This window comes from Myxine glutinosa, chromosome 1, assembly GCF_964187855.1.
Source record: "Myxine glutinosa chromosome 1, kmMyxGlut1.1, whole genome shotgun sequence".
NCBI classification, from domain to species: domain Eukaryota; kingdom Metazoa; phylum Chordata; class Myxini; order Myxiniformes; family Myxinidae; genus Myxine; species Myxine glutinosa.
This window is the reverse complement of record NC_136261.1, coordinates 263783631-263799800: the sequence shown is the minus strand read 5'-3', so window position 1 is coordinate 263799800 and position 16170 is coordinate 263783631. Positions and strand designations below refer to the sequence as shown.

General features: G+C 49.1%; 1 protein-coding gene across 1 annotated transcript in view; it reads right to left on the bottom strand.

Annotated features, from left to right (window-relative positions):
- LOC137436934 (epsilon-sarcoglycan) overlaps positions 1 to 13643 on the bottom strand; it is a 122585-nt gene extending 108942 nt beyond the window's left edge. Inside the window, exons 1-2 of the mRNA XM_068131176.2 lie at positions 13382 to 13643; positions 13019 to 13144 (exon numbers count right to left, since the gene is read on the bottom strand). Coding sequence (XP_067987277.2) covers positions 13019 to 13144; positions 13382 to 13415 — 160 coding nt within the window. The 5' untranslated portion in view covers positions 13416 to 13643. The remainder of the gene's footprint in view (positions 1 to 13018; positions 13145 to 13381) is intronic.
- Between the last annotated feature and the right edge of the window lie 2527 nt (positions 13644 to 16170).

Below are 16170 nucleotides of genomic sequence, written 5' to 3'. Positions count from 1 at the left end.
TTGGGTCCAATACACTTCCTTGGATCACTTTAGCCATGATGGCGAGAGGAGATGAGAGGATCCAGTTGAGAGGTACGTGTTACCTACAAAAAGGAGAAAGTTAGTAAGCCATGAGAGGGGTGGCTTTGATGCCATGGACAGAGTTTGGAGAGCAACGTGGAATGCCAGACTGTGTCAAATGTTAAAGACATGTACAGAGAGAGACAGTCCTGATCTGAGATTGACAGCCTCCATGCATTGTTGGGAGAGCAGAAGCAGCATGTCCAGGGTATAGTCAACAGGTCTGAAACTGAACTGATGGTCCAAAATCAGGCCAGTGGGGAAAAGGAAGGACTTTATGTCAACGGTGATGATGGATTCCATTACCTAGCTGATTATTTGAACTAAGCTAATAGATTGGAAGTTAAGAAGATCCGCTTTGTACCGTGCACCTTGCACCATGCACCTTGGTTTTGCACCTAACCCTAGCTCCTCAACCAGCCACCTGGCTTGCTTGCTATGGTATAGTCTGTGGGCTGAGTAGGATTTACATGCACCCCCCCCCCCCCCACAACTTAACTTCCCGGGTATGTCCATGTACCCCCCACCCTAGGGGTTAGGAAAAACCATGTTAACAGAAAAAAACTCATTCCCAAGGTACCTCCCACGCATATTTTGATGTTACCCCCCCTGTGTCGGTGATTTCCGAAAATTATGGGTAGGCGAAATTCAAATGGCCATAACTTTTTACCTAGTCATCCTATGGTTGCATATGACCCCTCAAAATGTTTGTCCTGGGACACTCTTTACAATGATATGTGTTATATGCAAATAAGGTCACTAATGAGGTCACCAGAGGTCAAACTATGACTTAATTTGGGGGTTGCCCAAAATCCATGACCTTGAAAGTTAAAAATGACCTGAGGTAGGCAAGAAATTGGTAAAGGAATGTTTTATTATGCCTTTTTGATAGTACATATATCAAGACAGTTTCTGAAAAAAACAGCTTCGAAAAATTCCAAGTATTGACTGGTTGGCGGTCGTTTGAATTTAGAGGATGGCCCAAATGGCCCAAACAATGCATGAAGGCAAACTGCAATGTACCTATTTCTTTCAGGCAGCATGGAGCACCCTGTGAGGAAGAGGAAGTCTGAAGACCAGAAAGACCATGCAGACTCGGAATATGTAGGCTCGGCAAATAAGGGTAAAGCTGAAGATGGTCAGGCACCCAGAGAATCGATAGAAAACGTTTGTATCATTCACATGAAAGACTCCAAGTGCCAAGACTTTATATTTCTCAAGAATTCGAAAGATCCAGATGCCAGGTTAAAAAGACTTTTGCAAATCGGTGAAAAACGGTTATTTCAACCTTTCGAATCCCCGAATCGAATGGAAGATGTCTGCAGGCAGATTCCATCAACCTACTCCATTTACCACGGGTATCACAGGGACTGTTACCAACGCTTCACGTCTAACTTGAACCGGTTAATTCCACAGCCAAACGAATCTCTTGACTGGGGGAAAAGACGGGAGTCACGAAGATCATCTACCGAAAAAGATGATGTCTTATTTCAACCAAACTGTGTCTTCTGTAACAAGGTTGGGAAAAAGGCTATAAAAGTACGTGGCGTTTGGACAACTGAACCAACTACAAAATTTGAACGCGGAGGTGGTGAAGCAGTTATTCGGGAGGCCGAAAAGAAACAAGACTCGAAACTTCTTCTGCGCATATCCGGTTTTGACCTTTTTGCATGCGAGACCATGTACCATCGGAGTTGTCGATGTCAGTACATGCAGAGACCTGAGAAGTGGAGAAGTAGCAATCCTGGACACATTGAGCAACAAGCTTCACTTGAGAAAGCACATGAACAATCATTCAATAGAATATGTGAACTGATAAATGAAAAGGTTGTAAAGGAGAAAGATGTGCTCAGGTTGTCCGACTTGAGAAACATATATGTATCTGAACTAGCTAAAACTCCCCATTCAAATCCAAGTTACAGGGGGGAAAATCTGAAAAACTAATTAGAGAAATGTGACCTGTACAAAGACACATTAGGTTTCTGTCCCATCAGTGATGATGGACGTTTCAAATCTTACCTGGTGTATAATCTCAAGTGTGATGTAGGCACTGCTGTCAAAGCAACATACACACTTCGTTCTGTTGATAGGTCCAGAGAAACGGCTAGAAATTTGCGAAACGATATCCTTGACAAATTTGAAGCTACAGAACAAATGGCTTGGCCACCCACTGTTCAGTCCCTTCCAACCCAAGACATATTGCCAAAAACTCTAGAGAACTTTCTGAAGTGTCTTCTTTCAGGGAATGAAGATGTTGAGTCTGTTAGGGTAAACCGACTAGCTAATTCATTGGGGCAAGACGTATGCAGGGCTGTTACCCATGGTCGGTGGAAACTTCCAAAGCATGTTCTGCTTGGAATGACCCTGCACCATCTATTCCGCAGCGCAGAACTCGTAAAATTGATGAACAAACTTGGACATTCAGAAAACTATTCATTCTTGCTAGAAGTTGAAACTGCAATAGCTGTAGCTGTACAGACAACATCTTCATTACTACCTGTGTCAATCATACGCAACCCGTCCTGTCCTTCTACGTTCCACTCAGATTTTGACAACTATGATGAATTCCAAAATGACATTTCTGGTGCAGGGTCCATTCATAGGTCTCATGGGATCATGTTACAAGAGCTGGTGACTGCACCAGGAGAATCCCCAGGCGGGGTTAAGCCTCCAATACCTTCGATCCAGAGGACGGGACAACGTACATTGATGGAACCAATGGATGTCGAGTTAGGTGATTGTTACCTAGGCTGGAGACGAAGCCCTGGCTACGAGGTCGTCGATTCAGATGTAGATGGTGGCAAGGAGGCCTATCAGAACGCAATGGTTAAAAACCTACTTTGGCTCCTTATCCGGCTGCATGCAGGAACAGTTCAGCAGCGTATACCTGGATGGGGTGGGTACATTTCGCTTACTGGGGAGACTCCATGCAACCTGAGTACAGTTGAATATTACCCGGTGATTCCCCACCCTATAACTGATAACAGAGCCGTGAAGGAGTGTCTGCGATACTCGGAAGAGGGAAGCAAGGAGGTTGGCCAGAACTATGTGATAACAACTTTTGACTTAGGTGTGTGTATGAAAGCCTATCCATTGATCTGGAACAGCCCAACACACTATGAAAACCTGCGAGAGGAATTCACTTGTGCACTGTATGGGAAACCAAACGTCAAAACTGTAAATGAACTGAGGTACCTTCTACTACAGGCTAAGTGTGCCATTGGAGGCACCCTGGATCCCAAGAAGTCGTTCGACATGGGTTCCTTGCCCCCATGCAAAAGCTGTCTGCAACAGCATGCCGAACGTGCGAATTATCAAGTTGCCATATGGAGGCGAGCTCACATCCCAAATCCTGATATGCCGAATCCAATTCATGGACATGGATGGGTAGACGAAAGTGGGACCCTGCAGCCAAAATGGACAGATCATGACATTTTGCCAACCAAACTGGTGGATATCCTTGAACAGAAACTGGAGAGTGAGAACAGTGATGATGAGGAGGAGGATGGAGATGATAACAATGACCAAGGCGATGAAATGTCATCTTCAAGTGAAGAGAGCGGAAGTGAGAGCGACGATGATTAAGTTCCGTCATTCAACTGAAGTGAAGTTGGTTGAACCACAATCAATGTCACATCTTACAGGTTAGCTTTTATTTGGGGCATAGAATTCACTTGGGGAATGGCGTAACTTGGATCTGAATGGTGACATAATTTCTTAAATAACTGTAATAATTTTTTTGGTTGGTTTTGTGATTATTGCGAACTGGCAAACGACTTTCCTTGAAAGAAAATTATGCACCCAGTTGACCTTTGACCTTGATAATCTGACCTTGAATGTCAGATTATAGCCAGTTTTGGAATATTATGTTAGGATACCACCTTTGAACCCATTTAGCAAATCTTTGTCATCAAAACCAAGTATTGATGCTTTGGAGGTTGAAAGAACAAATTTTGGTCATTTTTCGAATTCGTCCTCTAAATTCAAACGACCGCCAACCAGTCAATACTTGGTATTTTTCGAAGCTGTTTATTCCATAAACTGTCTTGATATATGTACTATCAAAAAGGCATAATAAAACATTCCTTTACCAATTTCTTGCCTACCTCAGGTCATTTTTAACTTTCAAGGTCATGGATTTTGGGCAACCCCCAAATTAAGTCATAGTTTGACCTCTGGTGACCTCATTAGTGACCTTATTTGCATATAACACATATCATTGTAAAGAGTGTCCCAGGACGAACATTTTGAGGGGTCATATGCAACCATAGGATGACTAAGTAAAAAGTTATGGCCATTTGAATTTCGCCTACCCCTAATTTTCGGAAATCACTGACACAGGGGGGGTAACATCAAAATATGCGTGGGAGGTACCTTGGGAATGAGTTTTTTTTCTGTTAACATGGTTTTTCCTAACCCCTAGGGTGGGGGGTACATGGACATACCCGGGAAGTTAAGTTGTGGGGCGGGGGTGCATGTAAACCCTACTCAGCCCACGGACTAGTACTCATACTTTGCCTTCATACTCTCATTGCACTCTACAATGACGTTATAATCTTTGCACTTACACAATTGATCGTCTTCCAGCCGACGCTCGAAGATTCACTCCTTTTCTGCATGTACCCAACAAACACTAGCGTTAAGTTGTGACATGCTCCCCTACCCACTGCCTTGCAGTCCTGAATCCTCCACAGCTGTTGCTCCCTTGCGATCAACAATCCAGTTCTGCCTTGTGCTGTCCCCTCCTGTTTGTGATATTGTGGCTGTACTCCCTCCGGAAGAATGAATTACGAATAATAAAAATATAAACTTAAAAATATATATCATTCATACATCTACTGTAATTTGTTTTTTTCTATTATCTTATCAAAATTTGTGATAAAATATATATTTCAAAGGAAACAATGGATTGTGTTGTGGTGGTGGTAGAAGATCATACTCTTAACAGAATTGGGTAGATCATGACAATTTGCAAATCTTTATTTGGCAAAGCACCAATCCTGAATAGGGCACCATTGTGTTTCTGTATGTGTGTAACTTCTGGGCAGCTGTGGTAATTGAAACCACACCAGTGAGGACAAGGCCACAAAACGTTACTCACTCAAACACCAAGCCAATTGTTGGTGCATTTAAGTTAAATAAAAACACATTCTGGTGTGAATGCAGATATGTAGGTACTGTATTATGAGCCTTTAGATTTGTTTAACACTTTTGTAGTTAATTTTATAAATGGACACTTCTACAACTAACCCGTCTTGGTGTTAAACCCACCTGATCGTTGACACTTTATGGTAAAACAATGAATTGTTTATCTTTCTAATAAACCCCACTCACAAAACATTTTATTTTCGTGCAAATCGAGAGGAGCAATGGTTGTTGTTGTTTTTATCCCCTCGTTGGACTTAGTCTATGGACCTAATGGATTGGGTCTCGAACGTCTGTGCGTCCATCCGCAGCCATATCTCTGACATGTATGGACCGATTTTGTTCAAACTTGGCAGAAAGCCAATAAATGATGGTGGACATAGGCACATCATTTTGTTTCGCCGATGCGATCAAAGATGGCAGACTTGCGGCCATTTTAGTTGTAAAAAACCCGATGTTGAACACATCCTCAACCATTTCTTGGACACGCATTTACCGGTGTCGTTCAAACTTGGCAGACAGATTATAATGAATGAGGGCTTACATATGCACGTCATTTTCTTTCGAGATCAGGTCCAAGATGGCCGACTGGCGGCCATTTTGTTACTTAAAAGTGTCCCCAACCATTTCTCGGACATGCATAGTCTGATTTTGTTCAAACTTGGCACAAGCAGAGTACATGATGGCATACACATGCACCTCACTTTATTTTGTGATTTGATCAAAGATGGCCGACTGGTAGACTGGTAGCCATTTTAGTTGTAAAAAGCCTGATATTGAACACATCCTCAACCATTTCTTGGACATGCATTTACCAATCTTGTTCAAACGTGTTTCATTCTATTTTTTTTCATACCTATACCATGAAGCATCTTTCATAAAAAAAAAAAATAATTCTGATTACTCTTTTCAATTTCACCCCAACAATTTTAAGGACAGTTTACAAAAACTGATCAGACAGCATTTTCAAATCAATGATACTTTTCTGTTGTCTACAGTTATAGAATTTATTTTATACATAAATTAATAGTATTAAATGTTATATACTGTTCGTGTAATTCAGTGTTTCCCCCAAAATATATGAACATTGAACCCCTTCTATGCAAAATTTGCATTCCCAATCGAAAACACCATGTATGTCACGTGACCAACTATCTTTCACAATATAACTACTTGATCCACATTGAAGGAGCCGGGGCTCCCACGTCGATCGGAAGAATGGACGCGACAAAAAGCTAGAATTCATCTGAGTTGCTTTAATGAAATCAAACACTCAGGCACTCTGAAAAACCGTTTATCAGTCAGCAATATATATCTATTCCGCCAGGGGGTTTGCCCAGGCCCGGCGCCAGGGGGCGAGGCCCAGCGTCCTGGCTGCGGCCTGGCAAGTTGAGGGCGAGCCTGGGCGTCCTGGACGAGCCCGGCATGGTGATCGCTCCGCGTCCTTGATAGGTGCAAGGCGATTGTGAAAACTCAGCGGCAGCCGCTACACACGTCCCCCCAGAATCGACTTGCACCGGCAGGGTCAATTTGAGGGGGGTCCTGATGACCCGGCCGAAGCGACCCCTGGCGGGTCATGGGAGGGGGTCCGGTGAGGTGGTGGGCGGTCGAGTGGGGGGCACCGTGGACGGGGGACGGCCTCGCCGCGGCGGAAGGGCCACCCGTGGTGGGTGGTCGACGTCCACGTGCGCCGGCTTGAGGCGGTCCACAGCAATCCGGTCCGACCTGCCGCCGATGTCGATGACGAACGACTTGTCGTCCCGTCGCAGCACCCGGAAGGGCCCGTCGTACGGCGGCTGGAGTGGCCACCGATGTGCGTCGTGACGCACAAAAACATACTCCGCTGTGCGGAGTGCTGGGGGGACGTAGGACTGGGGGTCACCGTGGTGGGATGTTGGCACGGGGGCAAACCGTCAGGCGGCCTCCTGGAGGTCCGAGCGCTGGTGAGCTGCGGACCAGGGACTGGTAGCGTCGGGCACAAATTCGCCCGGGACGCGTAGCACCTGGCCATAGACAAGCTCGGCGGTGGATGCCTGGAGGTCCTCCTTGGGGGCCGTGCGAAGGCCCAAAAGGACCCACGGCAGCCGGTCGGCCCACCCGACGTCTTGAAGGCCGGCCATGAGCGCGGCCTTCATGGAGCGGTGGAATCGCTCGCACAACCCGTTTGCTTGGGGGTGGTAGGCCGTAGTACGGTGGAGCTTGATCCCCAGGTTGCGGGCGACCGCGCCCCACAGCTCGGAGGTGAACTGTGGACCGCGGTCTGACGAGATGTCCGCCGGTGCGCCGAAGCGGGCGACCCAGGTGGCGATGAAAGCCTGTGCCACGTCGGCGGTGGTGGTGGAGACGAGGGGAACGGCCTCCGGCCACCTGGTGGTCCTGTCCACCATGGTGAGCAGGTGTGTGAACCCCCGTGACGGGGGGAGGGGGCCCACCAGATCCACGTTGACGTGGTCGAAACGTCGTTCGGGCACGGTGAAAGGTGCCAGCGGGGCCTGGGTGTGTCGGTGGACCTTGGCCCGTTGGCAGGCCGTGCAGGCGCTGGTCCAATCGCGGACGTCCCGACGAAGGCCGTGCCAGACGAAACGCGCCGACACCAGCTTCTGGGAAGCTTTCCGGCCCGGGTGGGAAAGGCCGTGGAGGGAGGCGAAGATGCGGCGTTGCCAGGCGACGGGCACGATGGGGCGAGGCTGGCCTTGGGAGACGTCGCAGAGCAGGACAGTGTCCGCGCAGGGGATGTCGGCCAGGCGGAGGCCCGTGTCCGCCGCCCGGAGGGCTTGCACCGTGGTGTCGGTGGTTTGGTCCGCCGCCATAAGCGCAAAATCCACGCCCAGGTGGACCGCGTTCGCGCTGGCCCGGGAAAGACAGTCGGCCACGGCGTTGTTTTTGCCGGCGACGTGCCGGATGTCCGTGGTAAACTCCGACACGGCGGAGAGGTGGCGCTGTTGGCGGGCCGACCATGGCTCCGTGACCTTGGCCATGGCGTAAACCAACGGCTTGTGGTCGACGAACGCCGTGAAAGGTCGGCCCTCCAGGAGGTGGCGGAAATGGCGGACGGCCAGGTGTAGACCGAGGAGCTCCCGGTCAAACGTGCTGTATTTGAGCTCGTTCGGCCGGAGCTGCCGGCTGAAAAAAGCGAGTGGCTGCCAAACCCCGTTCACCCATTGCTCATGTACGGCGCCCACCGCGTAGTCGGAGGCATCCGTGATGAGGGCGATGGGAGCGTTGAGCACCGGGTGAGCGAGCAGTGTTGCGTCGGCGAGGGCCCGCTTTGAGCCTTGGAAGGCCGCATCCATTGCTGCGGACCAGGTGATGTCGTGCTTGGCCGGCATGCCCCGGAGGGCTTCGTAGAGGGGCCGCATGAGCTGAGCAGCGCGGGGCACGAAGCGGTGATAAAAATTCACCATTCCCAGGAATTCCTGCAGGGCCTTTATGGTGCGGGGACGCGGGAACGTGGTGATGGCCTCGACCTTGGTTGGCAGCGGCACGGCCCCGTTCTTGGTGATGTGATGGCCCAAAAAATCAACGGCCGTCGTGCCGAAGTGGCATTTGGCCGGGTTGACGATGAGGCCGTGCTCGCTGAGGCGCTCGAACAGCGTCCGGAGGTGGAGGAGGTGCTCGGCCCGGGACGTGCTGGCGACGAGGATGTCGTCCAGGTAAACGAAAAGGAACGGCAGGTCACGCAGCACGCCGTCCATCAAGCGCTGGAACGCCTGAGCCGCGTTCTTGAGACCAAACGGCATCCGCAAGAATTCGAATAAGCCGAACGGCGTGATGACTGCCGTTTTAGGGACGTCGGCCGCCCTGACAGGTACCTGGTGATATCCCCGTATGAGGTCAATTTTCGAAAAAATGACCCGTCCCGCCAGACGGGCGGAGAAGTCTTGGATATGCGGGATCGGGTACCTGTCGGGGGTGGTAGCGTCATTGAGACGGCGGTAGTCGCCACACGGGCGCCATCCACCCCCCGGCTTTGGCACGATGTGCAGTGGCGAGGCCCACGCGCTATCGGAGCGCCGCACGATGCCGAGGTGCTCCAACGCGTCGAATTCGGCCTTCGCTACGGCGAGCTTGGCTGGGTCGAGGCGGCGGGCCCTGGCGTAGACCGGCGGGCCCGTGGTTGGTATGTGGTGCTCGATCCCATGCCGTACTGCGACGGCCGAAAACGTCGGCCGCGTGAGGGCCGGGAACTCCGTGAGCAGGCGAGCAAACTCGTTCGCCGCCGGGACGGCGCATGCCAGCTCGGTCGGCGCGGAGCTGCTCAATGTGCATACCAGGGAGCTGAAGGTTACAGCGTTGATTAAACGACGCCGTTGGACGTCCACCAGCAGTCCGTGTGCGCAGAGGAAGTCGGCGCCTAGCAGAGCCACGGGCACGTTGGCGGTTACAAACGTCCAAGCAAAGCGTTGGCCGCCGAAGCAGAGGGTGACGTTGCGCGGGCCGAAGGTGCGGATAGTCGATCCGTTGGCCGCAACTAAGGAGGGGCCGCAAACCGCGGATTGCCTGTCCTGGTCAGAGGCGGGTATGACGCTCAGTTGGGCGCCGGTGTCGCACAGGAAGCGCCGTCCGGACGCTTTATCCGTGATGAACAGTAAGTTGCCCGTGTGGCCGGCGCTCATGGCTGGTAATGAACGCCGGCCCGGCCGTTTCCCGGCCTGCCGAAGGTGCACGGGGGTCGGCATGTCCGGGCCTTCTGTCCGAACCTGGCATGATAGTAACACCACGCTTGGTCAGGTGGAGGCCTCGGTCGTCGTGCCGGAGGTGGTCGGCTCGGTAGAGCGGCCGCCATTGGCGTCGGCAGTTCGGCCGTCGACCGTGCCGGGTGCTCGGGCGCCCTGGGTGTTGCGTCGGACGGCGGTGGGTCCCATGTCGCCGCTACGATGCGCTGTCCTGCGGCGGAGATCTTGTCGGCTTCTCTGGCAAGGGCCCGGGGATCTGTGATCGTCGTGCTTGCCAGGGCGAGGCGTACCGGGTTAGGCAGCTGACGGAAGAACAGCTCCCGGAACAGGAATGCCGGAGAGAGCTCGCCGAGCAGTGAAAGCATGTAGTCCATGCGCTCGGAAGGGCGCGTGTCGCCGAGCTCAGGCAGATCGAGCAGGCGCCGTGCGCGTTCCGCCGATGGGAGGGCGAAAGCATCGAGGAGCAGCTTCTTAATCGCGCCGTATTTGTCAGCGGCTGGCGGGCTTTCGAGGAGGCTCAGGGCGCGGGCCGCGGTAACCGACCCGAGCGCAGCTACCACATGGTGGAAGCGGGTGTCGTCGGCCGTGATGCCTCGCAGGGCGAACAGGGACTCCGCCTGTGCGAACCAAACCGCCGCGTGAGCCTCCCAGAAGGTAGGCAGTTTAAGGGCGACTGCCGTGTCCATGTCGATAGGTCACCAATGAAGGAGCCGGGGCTCCCACGTCGATCGGAAGAATGGACGCGACAAAAAGCTAGAATTCATCTGAGTTGCTTTAATGAAATCAAACACTCAGGCACTCTGAAAAACCGTTTATCAGTCAGCAATATATATCTATTCCGCCAGGGGGTTTGCCCAGGCCCGGCGCCAGGGGGCGTGGCCCAGCGTCCTGGCTGCGGCCTGGCAAGTTGAGGGCGAGCCTGGGCGTCCTGGACGAGCCCGGCATGGTGATCGCTCCGCGTCCTTGATAGGTGCAAGGCGATTGTGAAAACTCAGCGGCAGCCGCTACAACATCATTAATATTCATGACTGAATAACCCAATCAAACGCAATATTCCATTTCACATGACAACTCAAGTCATTTGCGCATCATACTAAAATACGCCATTTCGTGTCTGTCTGTCCATCCGTCTGATGAATTTTTGACACCAATACATTCCATCGTTACTTATCCAAGCTCAACCAAACTTGACAGGATGATGAAGGGTTACATAATGAAGGTTGTAGCGCATTAATTTGCTCCACTCCCCAAGGGGGTTTTCTCACCCGAGCGGGGTTTTTCCCGCCATTGCCGTCAATGGCGTTGGGTGTTGAGGTGTATATCAATGTTAAATTAGCTTTATCGTGGCGTTTGTCCAAAGAAGAAGATTTATTGTGGCGTTTTTCCAAAGACGCTTTTAATAACAAAATTAATGATAATCGCATATTGTTAATGTTATTACAAAACAATATTAATACTAATAATGTCCCACTTCGCCAAGGCATTCTTCCTGCAGTGATAACGTGTATGAATAGCTTATCTTACTATAATTCACCAAATGTCCATCTGTCTGTTCGAAGGTACCGTAAAAACTGCTGAACCGATCGCAAATATATTTTGGGTGGGTAATCCTGGGATCTCCAGGAGTAAAATAGGCTATTTAGTTTTCCCAATTTCAGCTTTAGTCTCCAGCATTCTCAGGTTTGGACTCCCGCATAACATTCGCATTCGCATATCGTTCATTGTGACGATGTTCTCATTGTGACGATGTTGTGACGATGTATGTATTCACAGTAGTGTTTGATGTGAAGTGTGAACGTAATTTCGTAATGTTTTTCGTTTCGTAATCCTTTAATGAACGTTTAATGTTTAATGAACGTTTAATGCCCTTCGATGTCTGGAGGGCCGCATGCGCGCTACACTGGATGGGCCAGCGTGTACCTTGCCCTTCGCCGTCAGGCTCGGGTAAACCGCTGAGCCCCATCCGTGATGGGGACTGGGGCGTGAGACAGTGTCCCACGAACGAGGAATTCCCAGTAAGCGCGAGTCATCAGCTCGCGTTGATTAAGTCCCTGCCCTTTGTACACACCGCCCATCGCTACTACCGATCGGACAGTTTGGTGAGATCCTCGAATCAGCCCCTGCAGGGGCCGTTCTCGGCTCGTGCCGGTGCACCGAAAAGATGAGCGAACTTGACTGTCTAGAGGAAGTAAAAGTCGTAACAAGGTTTCCGTCGGTGAACCTGCGGAAGGATCATTATCGGGACAACATGAGAGCGAGTGAGACGCGAGACGTACGTGGTACGTGATCGTCCATGTACTGTTTAGCCATGTAGTTTAGATTTTGATGATTTGCGTGTGATATGATTCAACGGATGTTTATATGAATCGTTTAAAATAAAAAAGCCTTCAATTTCTGTATTTTTACCTTTTCATTTGGATTTCCCAATTGAAGCCCCGCCCATCGGGCGGGTTCTTTTGCTAGTAGTTATAATGGCGTTTCAGTGGGATCAACGGCCTCCACAGGAAGTAAAAAATATTATAAACCACAAACACGTATGCTTAGCTTTTTAAACAGTCGCTAATGCTCTTTATAACACTAAATGAAGAAATTTGGAGGAATCCCGACATCCGTGAAGTAAGGTTTACTTACAGAACTGAGCGAAGATCTACTGTAGTCAATATAACGCACAAATGTTGGGTTAATAACATGGCCCTTTCTGCCGCTACCGTGGCATTTTACGTAGCGAACTTTTGAAACTTGCTCCTGCTGTTTGATACGAAACTGAAAGGGAGAAGCTCGGGTTGTGCTCATTTGCCATGCAGCTAGCTAGCGCTTGCCAAGCCAGCCGTTCCTTAACGGTTTTGAATGGAGTGCTTGCTCAAATGCTTAAACCACTTGGTGATCTCTCCACAAGAAACTTGATAAATGAACACACACCCAATGTTCTTGAGATCCGACCATAGATCGACTGTAATATACATACCCCAAAGAGGAATGACCCTTCTTGCCGCTCCTGTAGTGAGCGGGTGTACTGGTACACATAAATCTTAAAAATATGGGCCAGCCCTCTCAGTACAGCAAAATTACTAAAACCACGGGGGCTACGACATTTTATGTATTTTTGTCGTCGTTCACAATGTCCTCCCATTTTGTACCTCCATGGGTTGGAAAAAACTCCGCAAAGTACTCTCGCTTGAGAAAGTGCTGGAAGAGAGTGCCGGTCGGTAGATAAAAGTTCTGCTGTGTTGAGGTGTTTGGGATCACCAGAGTGAGACAAAAGGCTGTGGGGAAGGAGAGGAGAAGAATTGCGACAGCTTTGGCTGTGAAACAAAATCCTGTTGTTACAAGTTTGTGAAACAGTTATGCAAGGCATACAATAAATAACATTCCACACAAAAACGACAATATAAAACAATAATGTTTAAACATTATCAGTAAAGTAGCAACAAAGTTCATTTCAAACTTTATATTTAAGTGAAGGATTCAAATAAAGCCGTGCTGCAACAGGTGGTACCTACCGACCAAAGGTAGGCACAACAGAGGCCAATCCATCACACCTGGACTCGATGCACAAGATATATCCCTGATGTGCTCACGCAGGATCTGCCAACCGAAACATCTACAGACTAAACATGTCGAGCGCAAGCAGCTGCCTCCCAAATTAACAGCATACCCGCACTTGCAGCCCGTAGACTATTTTAAGCCGGGGAATCCGAGAGATGTTACCGAGGGCCATGTGTTTCCATACTGTATGGGTTCGCTTCCAACGACAGCACAATTAAAAATGGCGTCCTCGGGAGGGGGGAAATTTTGAAATAAGAGAAACGAATTTGGACGGTGGGTGATCAATAACTTCGTGGACCTCTACTTATAAAGTAAATTACCGAGATTATCAAAATTGCTCATATACTTTTACCACGACTACTACTACCACTACCACTACTATTACCACGACTACTACCACTACCACTACGACTACTAGTACTACTACTACAGTCACTACGACCAACACCATCACTACTACTACTATTACCACCACCACTACTACTGCTATCACTACTACAACTACTACCACCACTCCTACCACTACCACCACCACTACAATTACCTCTATCACTACTACCACCACTACCACCGTTACCACTGCCCCACTACTACCACCATTACTACCACTACTACTACTACCAACACAACTACAATTACCCCTACCCTACCACTACTACTACCGTTACCACTACCACCACTACTACCACCGTTACCACTACCACCACTACTACTAACACTACTACAATTACCTCTACCACTACTACCACCGTTACCTCTACCACCTCTACTACCACCGTTACCACTACCACCACTACTACCACTACCACTACTACCAACACTACTACAATTACCGCTACCACTACTACCACCGTTACCACTACCACCACCATTTCTACCACTAGTGCCAACACTACTACAATTACCGCTACCAATACTACCACCGTTACCACTACCACCACTACTACCACCGTTACCACTACCACCACTACTACCACCACTACTACTAACACTACTACAATTCCCGCTACCACTACTACCATCGTTACTACTACCACCGTTACCACTACCACCACTACTACCACCGTTACCACTACCAGGTACCACTACCACCACTACTACCACCGTTACCATTACCACCACTACTACCACCGTTACCAATACCACCATTACTACCACTACCACCACCACTACTACAATCACTACTACAATTCCCCGCTACCTCTACTACCACCGTTACCACTACCACCACTACTACCACCATAACTACCACTACTTCCACTATCAGAACTAGTACTATTACTACCACCACTACTACTTCCAGTACTACCACAATTTTATATTTAATGGGCCCAATTATTCCCACCTTTTTGTGAGGTTGACCAGGGATCGTTTTTAGCCGATTTCACGGACCGGCTGGCCAGGACTAACGTTCAACGGCAGGTGAAAGGCATTTGTAATTTGTTCAGAATGCCGGTGATAACTCCTCTGCTCTTTGCCAAAGACAGACACGATGGGATCTCCAACATGCACCAACAAGTGCTGCCAGTGCCAGACGGGTGCTCCGGCTTGACGTCCTCCTTCCCATGAACAGCACACATGGTGATACCTCAACCTGCTTGATACCTTGATACATGGTGATACCTCGACCTGCATGCAAAACGCCAGGGTGGAGGGAATCCTTTGAATGCTAATAACTCTGGTCCAACATTTTGTTCTTGACCACCGAGCAGTTTTCATTCGGGACTGTGCGGCATCATTTTCCAAGTGTTAACATCCTCCCAAAGATGAGGGGGGAAAATCACCTGGCTGCAAGCTGTAGATGATGAGAACTCACGCCATTTTCATCCCCGAGGGTGGACAAGGTGCGCATCGAAATACGCCCAGGGGGCGAAGCCAATTCCCGGGATAGGGCGTGGCCAGACGCAAGCAAGAAAGTACTCGTTCGAATGTAAACGTCCTTTTAGTTTTAGCTGAGTCCAGATTCGAACCGAGGATAGACAGCTCACAGCAGCTAAAGGACAATTTCGCATACCTCTAAGGAGTCTCAGGTATCCTGCCAACCCAAGATTAGGAATCTTCTGCATAACATTTTTCTTGCAATGTTTAGGGCTCTTGGAAAAATGTTTTTCCATATAATACTGTACAAACCACTTAGAATGGACAGGTAGGAGAAAATCTTTTTCAAAGACACTTTTGTTTAGATTTTGATTGGCCATCTGTCAGATTTGCTTTGCATGTCTGTTGCGTTATTATTACCCTCGCCAGAGGAGATCGGGGATTTCCATTTGGATCGGTTTGTCTGTTTATTTGTCCGCACAAAACGTATGTGTATTAATTACATTCGACCCTTTAGAACCCCAAGACCCTTTCAAACCTATGCAACCCTGAGACATATTAAGAGGACGAAGACCAACAAAGACCCTAAGACCTTTAAAACTCTTAGGATCCCTAAGACCCTTTAAGACATCGAAAACACTTTGGAGCCTTTATAACCCTAATACCCCTTGAGACCCCTAAGACCTTACAACCCCTTTATAACTCTAAGATAATTTCAGACCCCTAAGACCTTTTCAAACTCTAGGACCCTTTAAGACCTCTTAGCCCCCAAAACCCTTTAAGACCCAAAATAAGACCAAAAAGACCCAAAACACCCCAAAGACCAAAAGACCATAAATACCCAGAGCACCCCACAGACCCAAAATACCTCAAATATCCCAAAAGATTCCGCAGACCTAAAACACCCAGCAGACCTTAAAGATCC